General features: G+C 38.9%; 1 protein-coding gene across 1 annotated transcript; it reads right to left on the bottom strand.

The window, feature by feature from the left end:
- Positions 1–1,822: 1,822 nt before the first annotated feature.
- LOC144438195 (pyrethroid hydrolase Ces2e-like) lies at positions 1,823–11,299 on the bottom strand. The gene is made up of 8 exons (XM_078127242.1): positions 10,798–11,299; positions 8,518–8,677; positions 7,811–7,888; positions 7,253–7,371; positions 6,525–6,692; positions 4,608–5,251; positions 3,085–3,257; positions 1,823–2,444 (listed from the first exon to the last, which is right to left on the bottom strand). The coding sequence occupies exons 1-8, from the start codon at positions 11,152–11,154 to the stop codon at positions 2,359–2,361; spliced, it is 1,785 nt and encodes a 594-aa protein (XP_077983368.1). The 5' UTR covers positions 11,155–11,299; the 3' UTR covers positions 1,823–2,358.
- Positions 11,300–11,799: the final 500 nt, after the last annotated feature.

Raw genomic sequence — 11,799 nt, 5'->3', positions numbered from 1 at the left:
ACCCACTACGCCACAGGGAGACAGTATTAAAAAGCAATGTATTTTTTAAATATTTGGAAAGGGAGAGGGTCATGTTTTTGAGAAAGAAAAAGCGATGTAGGACCACCTTTTAGCATAGTGAATGTGCTTGAGGGATGGGCAAATTTAATGCCACAGACTGGGCTTGATTTCCGCCGGCCTCCCCACCTTGTAATTACTGAATTACTGAAAGTTACAAGTTATGCTGTTCAAACAAATGGATATTAGAGTCTATACAACTGATGTCAAGACACGACATTATTGTGTCTACCAATATGCTCGTCGAGCAAACTACAAATTGATGTTTGGAGATATCGTTAGATGCAGCTCCTGATGTTCCATCTCCACAAACAATGGTTGGATAACTAGACTTGGAAAGCTGGATAGCAAAAGGAAGACAGGTGCTCCAGCACCAGAGGTCCTCTTGGGATTCATTTCTTATGGATTTCAGCATAACTGTGCACTTCAAACTTGCCAGCGTGTACCACATAGACTAAAGTGTACATAGGAATGCCGCCTACAGGATTGCAACAGTATAATTGAGAGTGATGAAGAAGATTCAGCACAGGGTATCAGTGATGCTAAGGAGGATGACGATGAACATTATATGCCTAGGAAATAAAGTCTTTACAAGTGTTACTCTCACTTTGTTCAAGAAAATTCAAACTCAGATCTCGGAAACATTAAGAAATGCTTTCAATAGAGGTCAAGTGATATCAAAATGTAGTTATTTTATAATCCAATATGGCCGCTAAATACTGTATTAACTCTATTGGAAAATGAAGGAATGATGATTTTTCTTGAAAACAAAACGGTGAACCCACATATTTCTTTTATTATTTCAAAAAGACCAGCTTTCGTATAGCAAAGTGTTGATTGTAGTACTTTGATTTTCAGGGAAATAACCCCTGAGATGCATTCTTCCTTTACAGTTCCCTTTAAAAATCATGTTGCATTGTATTGTGGGTAATAGTTACACATCAAACCTTTTTTTTTTAAAAACCCAAAACAACCCAATGCATATATGATAATGTATAGCACAACAGCTATATCATGAACACTACATAGAAGATAGCCCATGCCAAAAACTTTCTACATAGTTTTTATGTCAAACCTCAAACATTTCTTTTAATAACCCTCCATACGTTTTCATATCTGGCACAATCATTTATCAGGAGACAGTTAAGATAGCGAGTATTTCTAAATACATTGTTTTCATTGTGTAAAGATTAAATGACTGTATAGTTGGTCGAACATTGTTGTATAGCTTGAATGATGTAGGCTTGGTGTTTGGCTCATGACACATGGTGCTTTTTTTTTTTTTTACATGATGGCACCTTTTACATCTCAGTCAAGTACAATAAGTATTTCGAATAACTGTGGAGCGATGTGGGTTTTTTGTACAATTACCCTCTCAGATGTGTTATCTAACTTTCAATTCGACAACATAGATAATTTTCTACTTGAAAAACTGAAAACTCTTAGACTAGTTTTTACCTAGACAAATACTGTATTTATACCCCATGCAATGTACGGGTTATTTCCTGAGAGAGAGAGAGAGAGAGAGAGAGAGAGAGAGAGAGAGAGAGAGAGAGAGAGAGAGAGAGAGAGAGAGAGAGAGAGAGAGAGAGAGAGAGAGAGAGAGAGAGAGAGAGAGAGAGAGAGAGAGAGAGAGAGAGAGAGAGAGAGAGAGAGAGAATCAAAACAAAAGGGAGTGGGAGGGAGAGAGAGGGGGGAGAGGGGGAGGGAGAGAGAATCACAACAAAAATGTCAACATCAAAATAAACATACCAAACGATCTTTATTCTTACTAGCAAAATTTTATCTACACCAAATGATACAGAATGATCAGATTTGTGGAATTCATAGAATTCGATCCTTTGTCGGCCATGACTGATAAACACTGTATTCATAGCGTATTGGTACGGTAAGGCTTGCAATCCTAGACTCTTAAGTATTTCTAAAATCGACCACACACCAAGCCACAAAAGAAAGGTCTGCGAACGGACAGGACATAAAGGGTGTGATGGAGTCATCAAATATCTACAATCTAAATATATTAGTGTAATCAAGAAATGAGATGAATTGGTGATTGGTGATGATTAGTTAACGACTGGTAGATCTGTGCTAATTTGCCCTATTATTAATGGCGTCTTTACGTCGTTTCGCTCCGCCCTCACTGGCCTGCACTGAATGGGGTTGACCGATGTGTGAGGGCGCCCGTCACGATGTACTTTACAAAAGCAAGCGTCTAGAATCATAACTCGTTACAAAAAAGTGTTATATTTGTACTTTTGAAAGACAGAGCCGTGTGTGAAGAATAACATCAATGTAAACAATTTATAATTCAGTTTTCTCAGGTACAGTCTCCTCGTTGTCAGTTTGAGTCTTTGTTGTCTCTTCCAAGCAACTCTCCTTCATTTGTGCTGTAAGAAATTAGCAGAAATCGATCGATCGATCGATCGATCGATCAATCGATCAATCAATCAATCAATCAATCAATCAATCAATCAATCAATCAATCAATCAATCAATCAATCAATCAATCAATCAATCAATCAATCAATCAATCAATCAATCAATCAATCAATCAATCAATCAATCAATCAATCAATCAATCAATCAATCAATCAATCAATCAATCAATCATATCGATCGATCAATAAATAAATCATATCGATCGATCAATCAATCAATCAATCAATCAAATAATCAATCAATCAATAAATCATATCGATCGATCAATCAATCAATCAATCAGTTACACGCTCGCTTCTCCCAGTGATTACATAGGATAGTTTTTTTTTTTTTTTTATCTGGACCATCTTTTTCTATAGTTCTTCCTGACTATTGTTTTCACACCTAAATTCTAATCCTAATCTTGGGCTTTTAATAACAGAGGAAGACCAGACAATCTCCCACCGAATGCCTCCCTACTTCAACACACTGAAACATTTCATATATGGAATTGAAAATTGTGTGCCTGTCATAATTATGGCATGTCATTATTTGTTTAAGTGTTTTCCTGTAAATTACTCAATGCAATTTCAGGCTTTTTACACATACCTGCGTTCTGAATTAGATTAGGTACTACTTGATCCCAGAATGCACATTCCTTGGCTTTCAAGGCTCTTTTAGTTGGCATAGATGGAGATAGTTCCTTGTATTGCAGCTCAGGTACGGTGAATTTAGGCCACTCGATGTCAGTAACAGCGCCGCCATCGTCAAGGTTCGGGTTACTGGTGATGGACACAAATTTGTATCATTTATTGCTTTTATTACAGTTTACGTCACAAAAACGACTGACATATAGCAAAACGCCTAACGTAGACGGGTGATGTCGTGACATAGAACAATCAGGGTGTGATACAAACTCCATATTTTGCGAGTAAGGTATAATATTACACGAATTGACATCGTTGCTGTACACTAACATTCGATAAGCGCAAGTACAATATTGTTCTTTTCCTGTGTATTTCTTTCAATTGATAACACCACATTCGAAATTTAACGAAACTTTCATAACTTTTTACAACATACACCCAGGCACCGTACCTACACAAACTCACACGAGCTAGCTATTTTTAATTCTCATAATTATATTTTGATTACATTCTGTTGGTAATTCAACTGTCGTGATAAACTCATGACTACTAGTTTATAACATGATACATCCTGTATGCTGAAAATCACTCATACGGCAAAAGAGATTAACCTATAATATCTTGCGATGAGGGGGGGGGGGGCATTTTTTAGACGGCGAACCGTTATACCGTTAAAATGACGTCGAGTAGCAATATGTGGAACAGTATTCGGCAAATAAAATATTCATACTTCCCTTGCGCGCGACTATGAATGTCCAAAAATACTGTTTCGCATTTCAAATAAAACCACTTCCACGTTATACTGTCGAGTCTAGTATCATGCACCTCTCTGATGCCGGCAATGCGTCGTCGTTTACATCTTAGCCCACAGGGAGAAGCGAGCATGTAACTGATTGGTCGATCGATCGATCGATTTATTGATTCGTTCATTCAAACGAGCAATCATTCGTTCAAAAAATCAATCAATAAATCGAACGATGGACCAATCAATCAGTTACACACTCGCTGCTCTCTGTACTTAGCCTTAACTTTATCATCCAATCTGGGTTCGCGTTTGTTCTGTAGTAATTAATGATGTAATGTTTACTATTTTCTTATCGCTCAAATTCAGGTTAACAAATATCTTTCAGCTGAAAATGAGTGCATCCTTGTATTGCGTACATAATTGTATTAACAGTCAGAAATGTACATAATATGCTTTGTTGTTCTACATATTAAAGCAAAAATTGCACTCTGTGCGCGTGACGACCGTGGGACAACGTTCCCGCACTTTGTCGTCGTCTTTTTGACGATGTATACAACGATGTTTTGTACGGTGTACACTAAATTTGGCATTTCTGGTCGTCTGTGAAGTAACTAGGGGGAATAGCAGTGACTGCTGTGTGATCACAACATGCAAAAAATGAGGCTGTTGGTGAAAAATAACTCTGCATATCTGCTAAGCTCTCGACCACTCAGAATGCGAGATTTATGACAGCTACTTACCCACTCTTAGCAAAGTTTGTGAAATATTTCATAATTTGTAATGACATTTGGTGCTCTTCGTCTTTCATTTGGAACTTCGTTTCTATATCAGGGTAAAGTTGTGGAAGGAATTGCCAGCCAAACACGTACTGTTCATCATCACCATGAGCTGCTTTGGTCCACGTCTTCTTGTAAGCAGAAGTCGTTGGATGATAGTCGATTTGATAGAGGTAGACATCGGCACCGGCATCATACAAATCGCGTGCACATCTGTTTGCTGGGCAGACGAAAAATGGATCGCCAGCAATCTGGCTCATAACATCGAGATAATTGTACTCGGTCGAGTCGGCGTACTCCCAGTCAGTATAAAGATATTTCACTGCATCGTGAACCTCTCCATGTCGGGCAACATGAGGCGAAAGCACAAATGAACAACTCTCATCAAAAGTAGCTCTGTCAACGAACGGCTGATCTTCACTTTCTCCAAACAGTATAGTCATCCATACCATTCCCTCGTCAGCCATCGTTCCTACGATGCTGTTGATTGTGTTAAACGAGCCTGAAGACAATTTTCCGAGGGGATCTTTTGGTATAAAGTAATCATCAAGATGGGGGTTGAAGGTCTGAGTGACATTCGATCCTTCAATCTCACCACCGAGCACTTCCTAGGAAAACGTATACAAGATTATGCCGTCAGAATTAATTCATTTAAGGTAGAATGTGTCTTGGGGACAAATGTCTCTGAAAATTAAAAGTTGTCTGGACCATTTCTCCAAACTTTGCCATGTGACAGTTTGTTCCGGGTCCTTTTGAAATGATAAAAAGATATTTGGGGGCTCTCCGTATCTTGTGTTCAAGGAAATCAACAGTCTTTCATTTTTCACATGATAAGAGTCAAGGCAGTCGTCGACGGCCATTTTGAATTATAATAAAGATTAATTTTGTCATCATTTTGACCTCTCTATTGAAATGTTTGTATGGTGACCCCCAGATTTTTTTTATTGACTTTAACTGAGTTGGAGTTTTCTTGACCAAGTAACGGCAGAAATTTAAAAAGTTTATTTCCGAGGTCCATTCTGCGTTAATTTAATTAGGATACAATGACATTAATTCAACCTGAAAAGGGCGTAACTCTTCTTCCATTTCACAGTTTCGCTGAACACAAATTCTACTAAAATTACTGCGTTTCATGTTGTTGAATATAGTCAAAAACATCTGACGACATTATCTTAGTAGCTGGTTGGCGAATCGGGCAAGTGATACTTTATATCACATACAAACCAAAAGTAGCAATTAGGCCTGATGTTAACATTTGTCATCCAAGCGATAATATGTAGCAATGCTAGTAAACAATTGTGAAGCTAGACTACAGAATATAGACTCTCTCCTTGTTCAAGTTCAAGGGAAATGCTATTATTGTGACATTACTACGACAGGCCTAAGATCCAACTTTCACCTCCCATGCAAACAACTTGACTGAAAGATCACGTAATTCGTTCCGTCCGAAATCTTGGAGAAGCACTTTAGGAATATACATATTGATTCTAGAGCAATAAGTTTTTTAAATTTCCCTTTGTTCATATTGAATACTATTAAAGGGGCCTTGATGTATTTACAAGGGGTGGGGAATTAGGGGTGGTCATTTTTTTAAAAATAGAAATCGATTCTCATATGCCATTCATGTATATGGTTATGATTGACCCCCCCCCCCCGGTAATTACTGAAGGCTCCATAATAAGAATAATAAGTGTACTTGAAACATTTTTGACATAAACAGAATAGTTTAATCATTTACAGGGTTGTTGTTGTTGTTGTTGTTGTTGTTGTTGTTGTTGTTGTTGTTGTAAACGTTGATACCAAAAAAGAATATGCACGGCAGAATAACATGCTAACTATAAAAAGACATCGGTGTTTCCTTGGTGGAAAATGACAACTTACCATTAGTGAATCCTGTGCGAATTCTTCTGCTGGAACTTTACGGAGACACTGAATCAGATCTTCCGAATTGTCATGCTCACACCCGAGTTGTCTTCCCAATGCATAAGCCACTTTATTCACGACAACTTTATCATCTGTGTATCCGTAATATTCGGAAAGCGCTCCACTCTATCAACAGGCAAGAACATTGAAACGAAAAGTCTAGTCATACTGATTTCTGCCCTTGCGGCGCTCTTGTAGTGATTACTGTTATCAACGTATTAAAGGAAAAAGACCAGTCAGACTTATTCCTACCTTTGGTACACTTGTCACTGCTATCAACTGAAAGGAAAAGTCCAGTTAGACTTATTTCTGCGTTAAAGTGTACTGATTACTACTATCAACTTAAACTTGGAAAAGTCCAGTCAGGCTTATTCCTGGCTTTAGTACACTTGTATTGATTACTGCTATCAATTTAAAGGAAAAGTCCAGCCAGAATTATTTCTGCCATTTTTCACCTGTATTGATTACTGCTGCCAACCTGAATATGATTATGGGTGACAAAATAGCATCTTGGCACCTTCTTCAACTTGGAAATCTTGCAAAGAAGCCCTACTGCACCTGACACATGGCTTCAAATTGACGGTTATGTTTTGTGCCGACTTCTGAAATAACGTGACATGGGGAAGACTTGCTTGCTTTTAGAGTACTATATAATCTAGAAAAAAAATGAAGACTGCGAGACTTACCTGGAGAATGGCCCGGTGGAAAAGTCCCGACGATAATGGAGATAGCATATGCAAATGAACACTATATGCTCCCGCACTCTCTCCAAATATGGTTATTCTCTCTGAATCACCGCCGAAAGCTGTTATCAAATAAAAAAATCTTATTCAATGCAGTTCACAAAAAACCTGAAAAAAAACTGGTTAACTTAAAATTTGGCAGTCAGAAATCAGGAGATGTCTTGCAGCACAAAGCTAGGTGATTGAACCAAACACACATTCTTCCTTGTCTCTGAAAAAACAACTATTAACTGCGCATGCGCTTCTCTTGTGTATCGCCTTTTGACGGTCCCTCCCGTGTACTGTTTGATACTGGCTTTAAAAGACTCGAATATATACGTGATGCATGGTTTAATGAAATAAAAGTCTTTATCCATATATTCGTGATATAAAATCAACCAACAGATCATCGAAGTGCACGTGTGTAGCCCTTGTCATCAACTAATTACAAGGAAAGTTTAGTCCATTAGTATAAATTTATACGCGTCTTGCTGTTAAAACTATTACTCTAATTTATTTTACCTTCGACATTGGCTTTGACCCACTTCAACGCCTCTAGCTGATCTAGCAAACCGTAGTTACCACTTGCTGCTGAATCACCTAAATAAATATATTGCAAGCAATGATTTGAATTGGGTGGGTTACAATGCAACCTTATCGAACGTTTTATTTTTTGTACAGGGCAGGAGAGAGGATAATTACAATTGTATCGATATGATTTAAACCATTGATGCCATTTCCAAGCAGCGACCCCTTGCTTCTCGAGCTCTGAGTGTTTAGTATTTTCTTGTTCACATTGGATTGAATCGGTTTATAGTAATTACATCGATGCTTAGACCCAGACTCTCTGTCTGTCGTCCGTCCATCTGCCTGTCTGCCTGTCGTCCGTCTGTCTGTCTGTCTGTCTGTCTGTCTGTCTGTCTGTCTGTTTCTCTGTGTCTGTCTATCTATCTGTCTGTCTGCCTGCCTGCCTGCCTCTCTCTCTCCCTCCCTCCCTCCCTCCCCCCCCCCCCCTCTCTCTCTCTCTCTCTCTCTCTCTCTCTCTCTCTCTCTCTCTCTCTCTCTCTCTCTCTCTCTCTCTCTCTCTCTCTCTCTCTCTCTCTCTCTCTCTCTCTCTCTCTCTCTCTCTCTCTCTCTCTCTCTCTCTCTCTCTCTCTCTCTCTCTCTCTCTCTCTGAAGAAGCTAAATCTGAATTTAGCACATAAAAATAACTATGATAAAGAGTGTACCTGTGGTCAAAAACCCAAGTGCATCAAGTCGATAGTTAATGGTTACTACCATGACATCATTGATAGCAGCCAATGGCGTACCATCATAACTAACAGTTGATCCAGAACCAACGGCGAACGCACCTCCGTGTATCCACACCATAACTGCATACTTCTTAGACTAATGATAAATAAAATATACCAAATCAATAATCCATCCTTCACATATTCAATCTCAACAACCCACACTAGGTTTCGCTCAGAATGCCGCAGCAGGGAGTCCAGGGACTACATTTATAAATAGCGATACAATTTTGTAATAATTATTTTATGTCGAAGTTGCACTCCCTCATTCGGATTAAAATTTTTGCTATCCCGATTAGGCCTAACAAAAAAAACATGTGGTTCCGATTACGCTCACTTTTAGAATAGGTCTAATTCATGTAGTTCTGTTTTCCATTGTTTTCCATATGGTCTCTATGTTTATTTGTTTCTTCCCATCAGATGTACAGCCATTACAAATTGGAAGAAAAGTTTTATGTTGTCTTTTAAGTTGATGTCAGTTTTCACATTCACTATTTCTTGAGAGACTTCACGATTTTATTTTTTCTCTCTAATATGTACATAAAAAAAGTTTAGGGTTGGCGTGAAAAACTAGATGGTGTCCGGTAACCGGAACCAAACAATTTTTATAGGCCTTTGTGACCCTATTTTATATATATATATTTCTCATTACTTTTTCATGGCAACAATCGGTCGGTCGATTTAAAAAAACACTGTGACACTGCAAAACTAAAAAATCATCTTCTTCATGTTTCTCTGCCTCTCCTTTTCTTCCTATCTTCTTTTTATTTTTTACTCCGCTTCACAACCTTTTGATGGAAGTTGAAATGACTCTGAATGACAATTTTCATTTGGGAAAAATACGTGAAATAGAGTTGAAATACTTACCACCGTGACATTGATAGCCCCAAGTTCAGTCACTTATGTTCATTGGTTGATACATTTTGCCAATAATGTACATGGCGTCAGTAAAGATGTCAGTAAAAATTTAAGTTTACGTACGTAATATGTTGCCATTTGTAAAAATTTAAATTTAAAATTTTAAAATTGTGCAAGCAGAGACATTCCACCTTCCATCAAGAGTGTGTGAAGCGGAATCTTTCCCTGTAGTCTCAACGGTATTATTTCAGGTTTGATTGAGTCCGTCTGGTGTCTTCGGATCTGAGGCTATCTGACGCTCAATATGACGCTCAATATGACGTTACCTGAATCTGAATCTGACGCCAACTTTATACTCGTATCCAGAGCTAGTATTTCTACACTGCAGTGTTTCAACGTACAATCAATCATGTGTGTGCGTCTTCAATACCTTTGTTATTTAATACTTTTATTTGATTATTGTACAAACAACAGGTTCTCTTTCTTTTCTGTGCTAACAGCAGTCATGGCATCGGGTCATGGCATGGACAATAGAGTGAGGTTGGGTTAGAGAGTGTAACCATAGACCCTCTACCGCCACTGGTGGAGGATCTATGGTGTAATATTGGTCTGAAGAGCTCCCTTCTATCCCCACTGGCGTATGGCTCTAGTCTAGTCCCAAAACAGTATAGTTACGATTTACAACACGTTGGCATCCAGACTAATGTAGCCCCATCTAGCGCTGGAAATATGCGCTACATGCTTACAGATCTAAACGAAGAGCTCCGAGATATAACTCTGGCTCCGACAGCCCTAGTCTGGATGCCAACTGTGGTTTCGAACCACAATGTGAGTGAAGGTATAAATCGTAACGATACTGTATAGGAACTAGACTACGACATCACCAAACATGTGTCAGTTGTCTGAAGTCTGGCTTGTCCCTAGGGTTGCCCCGTCCCCATGTTACATGTATAAACCTCTAGGAACTGTCACGAATCTTACTATTCGGGTGGCTGTTGACAGTAATATGGCCATGAACTGGGTACCACCCATACCAGTTGCTTGACCCCTAAAGTAAGAGTATCAAGCGTGCTGTGACATTTATGCACTTTGACCCCAAATGCCCAAGTCCACTTCTTGTGGCCTGTGCCTTATATGGAGTTCACGAGACAATTAGCGTGTCCAGCACTAGTCGCTAGATAGATCTATAACTCCGCTATACTCTTATGGATAACACTGTACAAGAGTAGCAGCATCACAGACAGGCACTCGAATCAATCTGTATGATTTGTGTTTTAAATGTATAGTGATTGATTCGAGTGCCTATGGTATAAATACATGGTCAGTTGATCAAATAATTTTACACATTACGATACTCACTTCATGTTGAGGTACATACACATTCAAATACAGACAGTCCTCGCTCTTCTTTTCCTTCATTTCAAACATATGATATGTTGGCTGAATACAAATATCTCTGAAGTACGTAGCATTGTACTCGCCACTCCATGGTGATTTAGGTACAGGTGGTCGAAATCTTAAGTCACCTATTGGTGGTTCAGCAAACGGTATTCCACGGTACACATTGACGGTGTGTTGGGTGTCCTCGTGGGTGAACTGTACAGCGGAACCGACTAGTTTACCCGAGGTTGTTTCGACGGACAGATTATCGGCATTTATAATGCTCGTTGTGGTTAGTAGCAAAATTATATGTACCAAGTTACATGAAGCACTCATGTTGGATAGATCGTTGATAAGAGTACGCCTGTACCCCGGCGAAGGTGGTCTCCGATCCGTAAATAACTGGTCAACACATCTGCAAATTTGTCTTTTGCAGTGAGATTTAATGCATTACGTAATGAGAATGGAAATCGATTTTATCTCTGACGTTTATCGAAGCAGTACTGCAAACACTGAAATGTCGAACACACTACAAGTCTGGCTACAAATTGGCATAACAGTTACGTTTCTATTCAATGCGTGTCTGCACAAACCGTACCAACCGGTGATCGAATAATACCACAGTACGCATGTATGGGGCAAAGGTCGTTGTCACGTCATAGAATAAAATTAGTTTCAGATTAAGAGTCAGATTCACATTGGAGGACAATATGAGGCCAGTCTCATATTGAGTCTCAGGTGTGTGTGTGTGTGTGTGTGTGTGTGTGCGCGCGCGCATGCGTGTACATGTGTGTGTAAACAACATAAAAGTCAATAATGTGATTTTTTTGTCAGGCTCGTCTAAGATTTGATGGCTCTATTGATGTACTGGAACAATGAAAACTTTATTAAGTTAATTTACAACTAACTATTTATGGGGCCAATGCTATTCTATTATCGGGTTTGCTTGATAACACAGTTTTCAGCACATTCATTCATACA

Source organism: Glandiceps talaboti, chromosome 1 (genome assembly GCF_964340395.1).
Source record: "Glandiceps talaboti chromosome 1, keGlaTala1.1, whole genome shotgun sequence".
In the NCBI taxonomy this organism is placed as follows: Eukaryota; Metazoa; Hemichordata; class Enteropneusta; family Spengelidae; genus Glandiceps; species Glandiceps talaboti.
Note: the sequence above shows the minus strand (reverse complement) of the source record. Positions and strands in the feature narration are given on the sequence as shown.

Bases quoted from the DNA above. Each gene is read 5' to 3' on its own strand.
- LOC144438195 (XM_078127242.1), bottom strand. From the start codon at position 11,154: ATGAGTGCTTCATGTAACTTGGTACATATAATTTTGCTACTAACCACA. The intron at 7,372-7,810 runs GTAAAATAAATT...ATTTGATAACAG, and splicing joins GGTCAAAGCCAATGTCGAAG to CTTTCGGCGGTGATTCAGAG. The intron at 5,252-6,524 runs GTAAGTTGTCAT...ACGTTTTCCTAG, and splicing joins TCGCACAGGATTCACTAATG to GAAGTGCTCGGTGGTGAGAT.